The sequence below is a fragment of the Sinocyclocheilus grahami genome, unplaced genomic scaffold, assembly GCF_001515645.1.
Source record: "Sinocyclocheilus grahami isolate Dianchi unplaced genomic scaffold, SAMN03320097.WGS_v1.1 scaffold664.1, whole genome shotgun sequence".
Lineage (NCBI taxonomy): Eukaryota > Metazoa > Chordata > Actinopteri > Cypriniformes > Cyprinidae > Sinocyclocheilus > Sinocyclocheilus grahami.
Window position 1 is genome coordinate 558,134 of NW_015505843.1, and position 14,198 is coordinate 572,331.

The following is a 14,198-nucleotide window of genomic DNA, read 5'->3' on the forward strand; positions in this document are numbered from 1 at the left end:
TTTACAGGGCTTTTATGACGATGACCCGAAAATAAGTTGACTATTAAAAAGAACAGCTGAACATCAGTTCTCAAATAAAAAACCGAGTGTCTATTTACAAGTGCAAATAGCCCACCTTGTTGGCAGAGGCTATTTACACTAACTCCGCCCATCAACGTGTGATTACAAAGCATTACAAAAGACTATCGTCTAATAACAACTCCAGTAGCGCAGATGGTAAAGTATGCGTTGAAGTCGTTTTTGACGCGATTGACCAGGGTTCGAATTTGCCCAAAAAAAAATCTACTTTTTCAAATCAGATATCACGTCATTGTTATTGTTATTATTGCATACTGTTTTATAATGTACTACAATACTGAGGTGCAGATAATTGCCACTATCTGCAATAAGTAGTATAAATAGCAGAAAATCCTGCTAGGTGTAAATAGAATCTATAGCCATTTGCACTTAGTGTAAACATTAAGTGTAACAAGGGCATGAATTTTATATATATATATATATATATATATATATATATACACACACACACACAGTATATATAACTGCCTCCTCATTTTAAAACACCACCGCATGCCACTGTATTATACTATATATATATAAAAAAATTTCATACCTCCTGAAGAATCTTCAGAGCCTTCACATGTCTGTGGATTATTGAAAAGAGATGATATTACTGTTAGTAGAAAAATAAAAAAACAATAAATTATTTGACTTGAACAAAACCATCTGTCCAATTCTGTCAAGCAGATATATCGCTGATCATCCAAGTGATCCCAACATTTCGACAGCCAATTTATGAAGCCAGTTGAGATACATAAATACATTTGAAGGGCTTACGGAAAAAGCAGGCTTGCTTAGATACTGGATCACATTTAATAAATGTACTGTACACACTTAATGACTCATTGAGTCACTGCTGAAATGCAATATCTTAAGGCAGACAGTCCAGTAATAGGCTGTCAGTTTGAGTATCAGAGGAGCTGTTGAGTGAATAAGAATAGACAGTGATAAAGATGTGGACAGAGCCTGGATAAAGAAGATCCTCAAAGGACATCACATGAAAAACAATTGGACTGTACTTGGAATGCGTTTAAATCCAGACAGAGACAAACACTCACTCTCTTTCTGAGTCCATCAGGTCTTTGGCAACATAGTAGGCTCTGGATCGACCATCAATCTGCGAGTGACAGAAAAGAAAGCCATGAGAGATAAATGAAAAAACCCAGTGTTTAAAGAGTTCAAGTACACATAGTTCAGTTACAGCACATGGTAAAGAGAAATATATAGATGATATGTATAAAAATTAGTGCTGTCAAAATTAGCACGTTAACGCATGCAATTAATTTGTTCAGTTTAACACATTAAAAATATTTAATGCATTTAACGCAGGGCGGAGCTAGGGTTGGCCACACTACTCACAATGGCTGCTTCTGTCTCTTTTTTCTTTTAAATTGCGGTTATTTAGACACAGTACATCTTTACGAAAACATCAATCGGGAGACTTTCAGACGTGCACTCCAACTTCGCCTTAGCGCTAGGCACTAGTCAAACGAGCACGGAAAAGGTACAGGTGACGAGGAAGCTTCAGTAGAACAACAGTGAACCGTGGTCAGGTGAGATGTTGTCAGGCCATATGTCAGTAAAAACAATTTTTCCTGTCCTGTCAGCCATTATACTGTGCTCGTAGCACGTGCTCTTCAATTGCGGAGGCACACTGTATATCATTTCATATTGAAAATTAAACTACGAGCATGCAATGTCATAAAAGTATATTTAAAAACTTTAATGTTAGGTGGGGTTAGATGGGATTCAGAAAAATTAGCAATTAATTAGCTAATTTTTTTAATCGATAAACAACACTAATAAAAATATTGATAGATATACAGATGAGGACAGAGTGAGAGGGGAATTGATGTGCTGATCTAATTTCTCATACAATCCTGTCAAAAGAAGACTGATTATTTCATTAAAGCACAACGCAAATGGGAAAGCTTTCCTGGCCGTGCCACTTTAAGCACAGATGCATTATGGATGAGACGCTGTGTTCATGGCAAGCACAAATCCACCATTGATTTGCAAGCTAATCACAGCTGTCTGAACACAAGTGTTACTACTGAATGGCCGTGTTTAGGAGAAAATGACTGCATGACTGGTACTTCACTGCTAATACTGTGTATTACATATTCATGTTTAGATTTTTAAAAAGTCTTTAATATCTGTGCTAGGGTCACTTTAATGCATGTAAAAATCCATTATAAAACCAATTACAGTGCAGCTGGCTTTTTTCCAGCTTGTCGCTGTGCTGAAATGAGGCTGGGGTAGGTTACTCCCAGATATTCTTTTCTTTTTAAAGACGAAGAAAACAACGAAGCAGGCGTCACAAGGCCGGGGCCCTGGCTGATATTACAGTGGCAGAGGAAAGGGGCGGGGTCCGCCTCTCACTCCAGCACTGAACCGACTGCCAGGAGACGTATGAACCTGGATCTCACAAAAATGGCACACACAAGGAATTCCAGTTCAACAGGGAGGGTCCTTGTTTTTATCTACTTTAGCATGCAAAGCTGTCATTACTCTGGTAATACAGCGGTTTGAGTTTTTCTTATCAGTGACCCACAAAAATGATGATTTGAAGTCTTCTTAAAAGTTAAATAGGTTAAAGTATAAAGATCCATTTATACTGTGAAAACAGATTTTTGTTTATACATTTTTTTATTATATCATTTTATTATATATTTATATTGTATTAGGTTTTAAAAGTACTGTACTGTAAGTACTGTATTGTAAATGATTCTTGAAAAAATAAATGCTAAAGTATGTTTAACTGAAATAATTCAGAAATAATTTTCTGCAGTCTCTCAGACCTTGAATTTCAAAATTCTTTATAATACACTTTTTTGGGGGTTGATAAAAATGTTTTTATTTTTATTTTTTATTATGTTCTGCTCATTGAGGCTGCATTTATTTGATTAAAATGACAGTAAAAACAGTAACATTGTGAAATTTTATTAAAATTTCACTTTTCTAGTTTAATATATTTTAAAATGCATTGTTTTTCCTGTGATCGCAAAGCTGAATTTTCATTACTCCAGTCTTCAGTGTCACATTATCATTCAGAAATTATTCTAATATGCTGATTTTACACTGAAAAAACCCCCCCATTTCTTATTATCAATGCTGAAAACAGTTGTGCTGCTTAATCTTTTTCATGATTGTTTGATGAATAGAAATTTCAAAAGAACAGCATTTATTTAAAATAACATCTTTTATAACAAATTTAATGCAGAATTTCTTACAAGAAACATCTTACTTTTGCAAGCACTGACATTAGAATATTTGCAATAGATAATATAAAATTGATAACTGACCTGTCGTTCATGGCAGTGGTCTCCACAACCATCCTCTTCCTCAGATGTGCGTCCATGGTCTTCCTCATTGGACACAGTGCCAGACACAGGACAAACAGGGAATGACTCAGTGTAGGCACTGTGAATGGATAAAAACATGAAAGAAATGTTAAATGCACTATGATCATCACTATGGGTTAGTAACTGTAGTATTCACAGGCTTTCACAGAAAACTTAACGCTGGATTTTGACCCAAAGTTAAGCAAATTTCACACAATTTTTATGGTTTATGAGTCTCTTCTCTAGATTCCATGCAAGCCATACATGCACAGAAACTTTAATGAGCTGTGTTTAGTTTTCAGCCTTTATCCAAGGCTAAAAATAATGTGTAAATTTATATTTAATCTCTACAAAGTCCACTACCCCAGCTGTAACTAATAGAGCCCAGAGGAGAAACTAAACAGTTACGATAAGAATGCTGCATGTGGCAAAAATCACAAATCAGTCAATCTCTCCATATCAAAAACAATGGAACAAATCGTCTCAAAACACAATGTTTTGTATTAGAGGGCACTTTGGTGTCCAGCCATGCAACAAATTCCCCCTCTTCATTTAAACAAGACCTGGTGAGAATTCATCCCCCACTTCTCCTTACAGTAGTAACACGGATGGCTGGGGCCAGATTGCGAGGACATTTACGGTTGGGCATGAAGGGCTGGCTTGGTGATCCTGTGGTGAGCACTTAAACCGAGAAAAAAAAAAAACAATTCCAAGGATATGCAAATATGCACATAATGAAGATGCTCTTATACTTATCTAAAGGCATTAGCAAGCAACTCTTCTGACTTTTGCGTTAAAAAACAAAAGTACAAAAGATTTAGAGGTGCCCAGCTGCGTGTCATACTACTCAAGGATACTGTGCACTGCACACACAAAATGTCTGGAGTTGGAAGTGGAAATTGCTCATAGCCAGCTGAACTGGGAGAGCTAAGGTGACAGTTCGTTTAGAGGCCCCAGATGAAGCATATAGGAGCCTTCTGGAAGGACATCACTACAATCTTCAGTGATCTCACCAGCTGAGGACTCCATTTTCAGTGAAAGCGGAACGAGAGTTAGCATAAGACAAAACAAGCTGATTCTTTCATCTCAAACACATTTCAAATGAATTCAAACTGAAATTGCCCATATGTAGTTTTACAGGATCAAATAAAACTGAGATATAATTATTAACACATCTGTATTACTGTCACGAATTCGGTCCATGGACTTCCGTTTATTCACCACCAGAGGTCACCCTTTCCATTACATTGACTCTCGCACTACACAAACTGTTGCATAGCACCCCGGACTACATATCCCATCATTCTTTGCACAATTTGCACACTGCCCTGATTGCACTCATTGCACACAGCTGTTTCTAATCACCTCATTCACTATATAACACCCACTCTAACCACCTTTCTCTGCTGAGTATTGTTTAGCCTGTACCCCTTTCCGAGTCTCCGTGATTTCCTTGTTTTGCCTTGCCTGTTTCTGCGGTATCTGATCTTTGCCTGTTTTCCTGGATTTCTCCCTCTCGTCTTGCCCCTGTGATTCTGTCTGCTGATCGGTGACCTACGCTAGCCCTAGGACTATTCTTGTGTTTTTGCCCGCCATATACCTGTTTGCCATTGTTCGACCCTGCCTGTTATACCACGTCTCTTTAAATAAAGCTTGCAGATGGATCCACACGTCTCACGTCTCGTCAGCCCCGTTACAATTACATACTGGTATTTGATTTACGTCTTTTGCATTGTGCAGAAGGGATTGTCACAACTAGGGCTGGGAGATATAGCTAAAAAATGTATCAACGATATAATGTTTCATATCGTTCGGTATCAATAATTATTGAAATTTTTTATAACCTTTTTTTAAAACAAAGAGCAATAGAAAAAACCTTTTAAATTTAACCACTGTATTTTTAAATTAACCCAATTTATTGAGACAAACAACTAATATTTTTTGTTTGAACAGTCAAACACAAAATAAAATGTAAACAAATTTCTAATGTATTATATGCAGATTAAACAGGTCTGAAGGAAACTTTTGGCTTGTCTCCCGAGGCCACAGGAGGGCGTAATGAACAAAATAATGCAGCGCATTAAATTGCCAACGCAAAGGAAATAACTGTCTATAAAAATAAAAATGTGCATTACGTCTAAATTAACTCATATAATCAAACATAATTTCGTAAATTGCATAAACAATTATGAACAAAACAGCATAATGTATTTATGCATTGCTTAATACAAGGAGCCGAATCGCCCATCACACAGATTGCCTTTAAAAACATATGAGACGCAGTGAAACGGAATAAACCTCCACAAATTCGTGACGCGTTTTCTAAAAGTTTAAACTGTTTTAACTTTGCATGACTTTTTATACATCTCTTGTGTGAGACGTGAGAGCAGCAGTCATATTTGTCCGTCTAAAAAATGTGCTGAATATGTGATCTGTGTGAATGGCTTGGTTTCGGGTTTTAACCTAATCAAGATCTTCTACGCATTGAGCTACTATATTTCTCTAATATTTTGAATGAATAACGCAGCAATTGCGCGTCTTGTGGGCTAGACTTATAAAACATTAAAATACAACAATGTCACTTACATCATGATCACCGCATCTCGCGCTCCACTAACGACGCTCTCTGACACACTTCTAACATTTGATGTTACTATTTTTGCATTCAAATGCAAATGTTTATTTTAAATTCAACTAATATTCATTTTATTTATTCACAATCTCCTCATCACAGGCAGGCACAGCACTCAATTCAGCATGTTTTCGAGTTTGTGTGTGCGGTCTGCGTCACTCATAGCACGTGCCTATAGCGTGCGCCATATCGAAATGTTTTTATGTTGTTATCGAAGAGGATGTACCGTCGATAAATATCGATACTGTTTTATCGCCCAGGCCTAGTCACAACACAACAATAAAATACTACAACAAAATAATCTAATATATAAAAATAGTCAAATAAAAAATACATAAAACAATATAATATAAATAAATATTACAAAGAAACAGTATAACATAAAAAAGTAAAAAAAATACAAATTTAACAAACAAAAAAGGCATTGGAAACTTCTAAAAAGTTTGTGTAAAAATGTGCATCAATCCTACATAATCTCTCCATCTGCCAAAAGTGACAATTTACACAATCCCCCTGACTCTTCAACATTACCATTTATGAGAAGCAATTATGGCGCAAAGTACTTCTCTAAGCTGTTTGCTTTAAGGTACCCATGAGCTAAATTTACTGCAGAAAATTACAGAGAGACTGCAATGATTTCCTATAACACACCTATATGTCCTACTGCCTGACGCTTTCCTGAGGCTTGTTACATGTAATTCAATTGATTTAAACTCTTGATAATAAAATATACATTAGAAACCCCAGTGTTTCTCTGTCTGAATCTGTGTAATAGTGCTATTATAGAAGATAAGCATCGCTGAGATGACTTCATTACCAGACTTCATTTAACAAAACGTATTAGAATGCAGATGAGGAGAGAGTGACGAGCAGCACGTGTTAGCTGAACCGAGAGATGCATATTCCTGCTTGGTTTTAGTCTGGTGGGTCTAAGATTCAGAACAGATCAAAAAGGGTCTAATTTAATTTCTAAATGGGATTCTTGTTTATCTAGTCATCTGAAACCCATTTAATTGATCTTTTATGTTAAATATGGCTTTTAAAATCATTACATTCAGTTCAGATGATCTGCTTTCTGACAAATATGTGTACATATTTACATTGAAAATATTATTCAAATCAAATACTGGCCCCTGCCTTTACTGTCAATATTAGAAAAGACATGGAGAAAGCTGGGAACAATGACAACAACAACATCTTTGTGGTAGCCTTGCTTTCCTGACTGCCACACCTCGCCTTGTTGTTTGGGTCGCAGGGGAGTCTGGGAGATCGGTATTGCCTGTCTCCACCCCATCCCACTGACCCTGTCCCCTCGCCCTTGTCCTGCATTTCCTGTAAACAGCAGTGTGGAGGCTCATTGGCTGGGTGCGTCCTCTCTTGGGATAACCTGGCAATGACCTGAGAGCCCTGGGCACCAGGCCCAACTTGGAACGGACCAGACCAGGTCAGACCCACACCCAACTTTGTGAGCATCTAAATGCAAAAGTCATTCAGAACAGATGTGTTTCTTTTCTCTCAATTATCTGGTAGTATGTTTCAAACTATATTTCTTAGTATCTCAAACTCTTTTCCTCTTTTTTATATTTGATGCTATGTTTGCTGTTTGTTGTCATTTTCTTATTCTATAACAATTGCATAATATTCATAATAATAATAATAATATACTATTATAAGTGCCATGAAAATGAAGAACCAATTTAATATATAGGTGCAGAGATGTCTAGACAACCGGCAGTTTCTAAATACATGCATGAACAATAACATTAACTGAAACAGATATTTCATGATTATTATAGATTAAATTCTGATTATTAAATTCTATATGAATACTTTTCAAAATAATGATTAATAAGAATATGAAAAGACAAATATTTGATAATATAGGGGGTTTGATAGTCAATATTAAACACGATAGATGCTATTTATAACTATAAACAGCCCACTATTATGCTGAAGGACTTTCACATCTTTCCACAGTCATTCCCTCACACTACCCTCTGTCCTTTGGGGTCAGCAATGAGTACAAAATATTTCTCGGTAAAACTTTATTTTAAGGTGTCCCTGTTACACGTTACATGTACTTACTACTATAATAACAATTAATTATGCATAATTACATGCAAGTAACCCTACACCAAACCCTAATCCTAACCTAACCATATAGTAAGTACATGTAGTTAATTAATATTACTCAGTACTTAAATGTATAATTACACTGTTACAAGGACACCTTAAAATAAAGTGTAACCTGTTTGTCTTGTGACAATGCCACATAAGGGACATGTTTTACCACTCTGTATATAACTGTATATTTGGGAATCAGAGTTTTAATAGGTTTTACATGTTTCCTTGTCCATTTAACTCCTCTTAAAGATGTGTGTGTTTGTCTTTAAGAACTAAGAATCTACCTGTCAGTAAGCAATCAGGATATGGATATTCTGGATATGTACCGTGTTGTTTTAGTTCTGTGTCAATGTTTTGTGTAACTACAATTCTGTTGTTTTATGTCTGTTTGTTTTAAAATTTTTAAAGGGGTCATACGACATTGCTAAAAAAAAGAACATTACTTTGTGTATTTGGTGTAATGAAATGTGTTTATGCGGTTTAAGGTTAAAAAAACACATTATGTTCCACATACTGTACATTATTGTTTCTCCTCTATGCCCCGCCTTTCTGAAACGTGTAGATGTTTACAAAGTTCATCATTCTGAAAAGCTAGGTGTGCTCTGATTGGCCAGCTTTCCATTGCGTTGTGGGCTGAATACCTCAAGCGTGTGACGGAAATGTTACGCCCCTTACCATATTGTGATGCCCTGTCCGGCCGGAGCGACGAGACATAAACATTAAAACCCATTATAAACAAGGCATTTGTAGCATCCAGTGGGGACATAATTACAGATTATAATGACTTATACTGTCTTTTTACATGTTGCGTTGCGTATAGAGCTGCGTAAACATAAATCCATTGACACACTCTGAAACAATTGAAACAAATCTGCATTTGTGATCGGAGAAACGACAAACAACAAGCGCTACTCTACACTGCTCAAAACTCGCGTTTGAATCATCAGTGGCAAATCCTTTAAATATGAAAACGTACTTACAAGCTGTGAGTCAGCATTATTTGTCAGAACACCGGCACTGTAGGCAACTCTCCCAGGAAATCGTCCTCATCCTCCGTAAAATGTGTTGCACACATCTGAATATTTGGTTTGAACTGTTCTGGAACAGTGTTGTAAATACAACTTAACCACTGATTTCTAGTTGTGCCCTCTTTTGGAAGCCCAAACAAAGTAGTTTTGCTTACACAACGAAACACACAGTGTCTCCACGACATGGCGGCGGCGGCAACAATACTACAGCGAGAATCAAAGTTATGCCTTCTTTCTTTGCGTGAACATTTGGGCGGTGTTATGCAAATCTTCCCACACAGTGACATAGACATGTGGGGCGTGTTTAAACAAGGCGTTTTAAGGGGCGTGGACGAGTCTTAACTTTTATAAAGAATATCTCTTTGGGTTTGTGACTTTAGTCTTTGCAACTTTAGGGATCTTATCTATTCACGAACAGCTTGTAACACTCCAAAGAGAAAGGAAAACTTGAAATCGCATCATATGACCCCTTTAAACAATTCATTTTTAAACTGTGTAGCCTCTGCCGATAGGGCCAAGTGTTACACTCTAATTGGCTTAGGCATGAAAAAAATATATTTTTTTATGCACCTGCAATCAATCACCTTCCTGTCGTTGTGTCTCCATCCACCAAAGTGGCAATGTCAATTTTTCTCTGCAAGCATTCAAAATATGACAAACGAAAACAGACAGAACATCAGCAGTGACGGAGGATTCTCTTGGGACACAAAGCAACTAATGGTGCAGACACATAGGCCCATTTGCAAACATGCAATGCTGTTAGATTGCACAGCAAACACAATGAGTCAATAATGTCACCAGAAAAAAGCTCCCTGGCTCCCATATTATCTTCTGAATAATGGAGGATGCTCAAAAGTGTGCCACATTAACACTGTGTCCAAGACTAACACCCAAATGCAGCAAGTATTCACGCTTTCCTCAGCACTCAAAAATAAGTCAATAACAATTTACTGGGAAAAGCTAAAAACAATGTATGGTTATGTAAAGGATATTATGAACATTCACACCAAGTGTGAATTTTAACCATAAATACCTGGTAATTTTCCATGGGAAAACCTAATCCTATGAATTCTATTATTATTGTGATATTTTTATATCAAGCTATCACTTCATTTTACTTCTAGCAATGGATTTTATTTAGCATGAAAGCCTGAAATCTGTACTGAGCTTTATTTTAGGAAAGTAAATTTATAATGACTAATGTATGCATAATCTATCAAATTTAAATCTAAAGAATGTGAATATATGAAGTCAAGTGAGTTGCATTTACATACACATTTTTTTCAGAGTCAATAAAAATGTGATTTCTTCCCATTCTGAATAAAATTATGAAAAATACCTTTTTACCCAAAAGACTATACAGAATGAGTGATAAACAATGGAAAGACTAACAACAATATAAGCAATTCTGGACATTTCCCTTGTGTTTCTCTGAAAATCTGATTAAAAAGCTAGCCAGAGGCCAATTGCAAAAGTCAGGGTCTTTGACTACACTGGAGGTAATCGAGCAGAGGTTTCTAATGATGACTCTAGGGTGGTAAAGTGAGAGTAGAGAGGGTCATACACTCAAAAGAAGGTCAGAAAGTCATCTGTCTTTAAACCTCTGTAAATCCTCAAATCTCCCAAAAGCCCAATAAAAGAAACACACTTGGGGAATTTGGCTTAATAACACTACATGCTACTAAAATGCTCACCCAGAGGACAGAAATCTCTTATTGGTTTTCTCATCTATTCCCCTCCACTCAGCTGCATCAGGCTGTGAGAGCATTGCAAAAAAAGTGAAAAATAGCCCTAATGTTTCATCCATGTTTTTCCAATACTATTTGTATCACTGAACAATTGCATTGAATTCTTTCTCACACAGATAGGGTACTCCAACAAATGTACCATCAAATCCTGCAAATGGGAAAATCAGATAAGCTACCCTACAAGCATAGTCCGTCTTTCTAACCCATGAAACTCAACACCACAGGCTGCTCCACTACCACATGCACAACACAGCACCTACAGCTTAAGTGACAGTGTTTGGCAAGTCAGCTTGCATCATTATAACACTACTTTATACAACAGTTAGTGGCTTTCCAGCCAGTTGATCTTGCTTTTGCTTTGTTTGCAACTATTTTTGATTGGAAACACAACTGTGCCATAATGCGTCTGAAATGTTGAGTTGTTTACTATTAACTTTTGGATAGAACTGTTGCATAAAAGCAATATCACTTTGTATGTGCACCAAGCTCGCCAGTATTTCACGATATAGTCTAGAATCTCTGTAATACTTTGTCTTGTTTATTCAGCCAGGAAGATTACAGAAAGTGTTCTGAGACAGAGAGAGGTGCAAGCTGAGCTATCAAAGTGGCCAAGCACTTGCCTAATTTCCTGTTAACATTGTTTTGGCCAGCACTTCCTCCAGACTTGGGTGATGGTACTGCCATTGTGTGCAGAGGAAGGGGTTTCAGCATTCAAAATATAATTCTGTAGACAATCTTATGCTACAGACTGATGATTTAAACAGAAATAAGTCTTCCTAATATATTCAGATCCCTTTTATCCTTTTTACAATTACTTTTTACAATGTGGAAAAAAAATTCATTTTAAAGTATGTTTTTAAAAACCTGACCATACCTTTCAGGGTCTTGCTCTTGAGTGGCGGGTTTGTTTTCTATTCCTGCAAAGCTATTCATGTCCACATAGCCGTCGTTCTCATTGGAAGGTGCTGTTGTCCGATTTTGGTCATCGAAGAACTCTGTAATAGTGACTGCCCGAGTAGGTCGTCCATGTGGAATCTGGATATTTTCATAGTCTGAGTCAAACAAATGTTTTTCACTATAATGTATGCATTTAAAAAAGACCCTGTAATACTGCGGACAGAACTGGCTGTTGACTATTAAGTCACATCATTTAACAGTACTGAAAAGTTAACTCTGAATTAGTTGGTTTCATACCTACGTTCATTGTCGGATGTCATCCACCATGGCATCTGATATATTTCCACATTATTCCTTGATATTCTGCCGAAGCAACAGTATATATCCAGAGGTGCCGTGAACTTACTCCAATGACATTTGTCATAAAGCCTGAGAGGCAAGCAATAAACACTTCATCACTTATTCGACGGCGTGCTTCCAAAAAATATCAGTTTTATTAGCGACTGTTGCAGCAGGTCTCTTCAGACCCGCGCGCTTCCCGCCTGAAGGAATGAGAGAGATGCGCTCGCGCTCCGATCTGCGCGTGGAGACTGAAGACTGAAGGTGTTTTCCGCGCGCTTCCTGGGGAGGCAAAGCGAGTCTCCCTCACAATAATACAAGGATCGATGACCGAACCCACAGAGAAAAACATCTAAAGCCAATAACCATCAGTGGCGTACGGCACTTTCTCGAACAGCTGCTCCATTGCTGTCACGAGATGGTATGTTTATTGTCCCTTGCTCTCAGAAAAAAAATTATTAATAATAATATCTCGACATTTCTAATCAAATTCTGTTTGTATCACCACATTGTCATTCCATTTAGATTCATAGCCTAGAAATTATGGCTTAAATCATTAGGTAAAATAATAATAACAAAAAATATAAATAAAATTTGTTTTAAAAACAAATGTTCCTGAAAACAGGTTCTAAAACAGTTTCTCTAAATGCCTTTGGCCAGGCTTCCTTTCTGCTCAACTGTTGCCTGACTGGAGGAAAGCAGCTCTTTAAAAACCTCTCTCTCTTCATAACAGGAAACTGCTATCCCTCTTTCCTGCACAACAGGCTACAAATGAACAAAGGTGCTGCTGTTAACTCTACTGGGGAATTGCTGCATTCAGGATTTAGACTGTATTTTTCCTAATGGAACTCAACACTGATAGGAGACCTCTAATTCAATGAGTATTTTTAGATGAAAACAGTTCTTATAAATAAACCAAATAGGGGACGCCCAGGGAAAGCACCAGTTTTTTTTTTTGTGAGGGCCCACCAGTGATAGTCCTGACTCAACTGGTGCCCTATGCATGATAATACATTAACAAAGAAAATAGGAAAAAAAGACTTGGTGCTAGATTTTTCATTTGGCATGCTAGGGTACTGGGATAAAATCCTCACTTAACATATAGCTATAATAATAATAATAATAGTTTGTATTATTTGTATTATTATTATACACAAAGCAAAATTGCAACTGACCTTGACAGCCAATAATCATCATGCATTTGTTATTTGAAGCAAATTGTCAGCAAAAAGGAATGACTTGATTGGACTAAACTAATTTAGATATGTAAATGGATAATTTCTGTCACAGCTTTTTGGACAAACACTTCTCTCCTACAAAATGCATGCAATTTAATGCTCAAAATACAATTTTGTGGGGATGTTGCCTTCAAAATTCATGAAACTCCACAGGACTCATATCTTTATATCTATCTCTCTTTCTCTCTATATGTCTACACTCAGACTGAAGGTCAGATGAACACCATGAGCGAAAGGATAGCAGTGCTGAGATGTAGGAGTGTAGCACAAGGGAATAAGCCATTTGTGACCCTGGACCACAAAACCAGTCTTAAGTCGCTGGGGTATATTTGTAGCAATAGCCAACAATACATTGCCAAAAATCATTAGGATATTAATTAAAGATCATGATCCATGAAGATATTTTGTCAATTTCCTACTGTAAATACATTAAAACTTAATTTTTGATTAGTAATAGGTATTGCTAAGAACTTCATTTGGACAACTTTAAACGCGATTTTCTCAATATTTAGATTTTTTTTGCACCCTCAGATTCCAGATTTTCAAATAGTTGTATCTCGAGCAAATATTGTTCTATCCTAACAAACCATACATCAATGGGAAGCTTGTTTATTCAGCTTTCAGATTTTTTAAATCTCAATTTCGAAAAATTTACCCTTATGACTGGTTTTGTGGTCCAGGGTCACATATGTTCAGAATGTTCATAACTGCCTGCAATGACTATTAATTAACAATTTGTTCTCTAGACCATGCTGGCTTCTGAAATGGACATCAAATTGCTATAAACA

General features: G+C 36.7%; 1 protein-coding gene across 1 annotated transcript in view; it reads right to left on the reverse strand.

Annotated features, from left to right (window-relative positions):
- LOC107558882 (FYVE, RhoGEF and PH domain-containing protein 5-like) overlaps window positions 1-12,140 on the reverse strand; it is a 42,852-nt gene extending 30,712 nt beyond the window's left edge. The window contains exons 1-5 of the mRNA XM_016242576.1: window positions 12,131-12,140; window positions 11,811-11,988; window positions 3,366-3,483; window positions 1,119-1,177; window positions 614-644 (exon numbers count right to left, since the gene is read on the reverse strand). Of these exons, the coding sequence (XP_016098062.1) occupies window positions 614-644; window positions 1,119-1,177; window positions 3,366-3,483; window positions 11,811-11,988; window positions 12,131-12,140 (396 nt within the window). The remainder of the gene's footprint in view (window positions 1-613; window positions 645-1,118; window positions 1,178-3,365; window positions 3,484-11,810; window positions 11,989-12,130) is intronic.
- Between the last annotated feature and the right edge of the window lie 2,058 nt (window positions 12,141-14,198).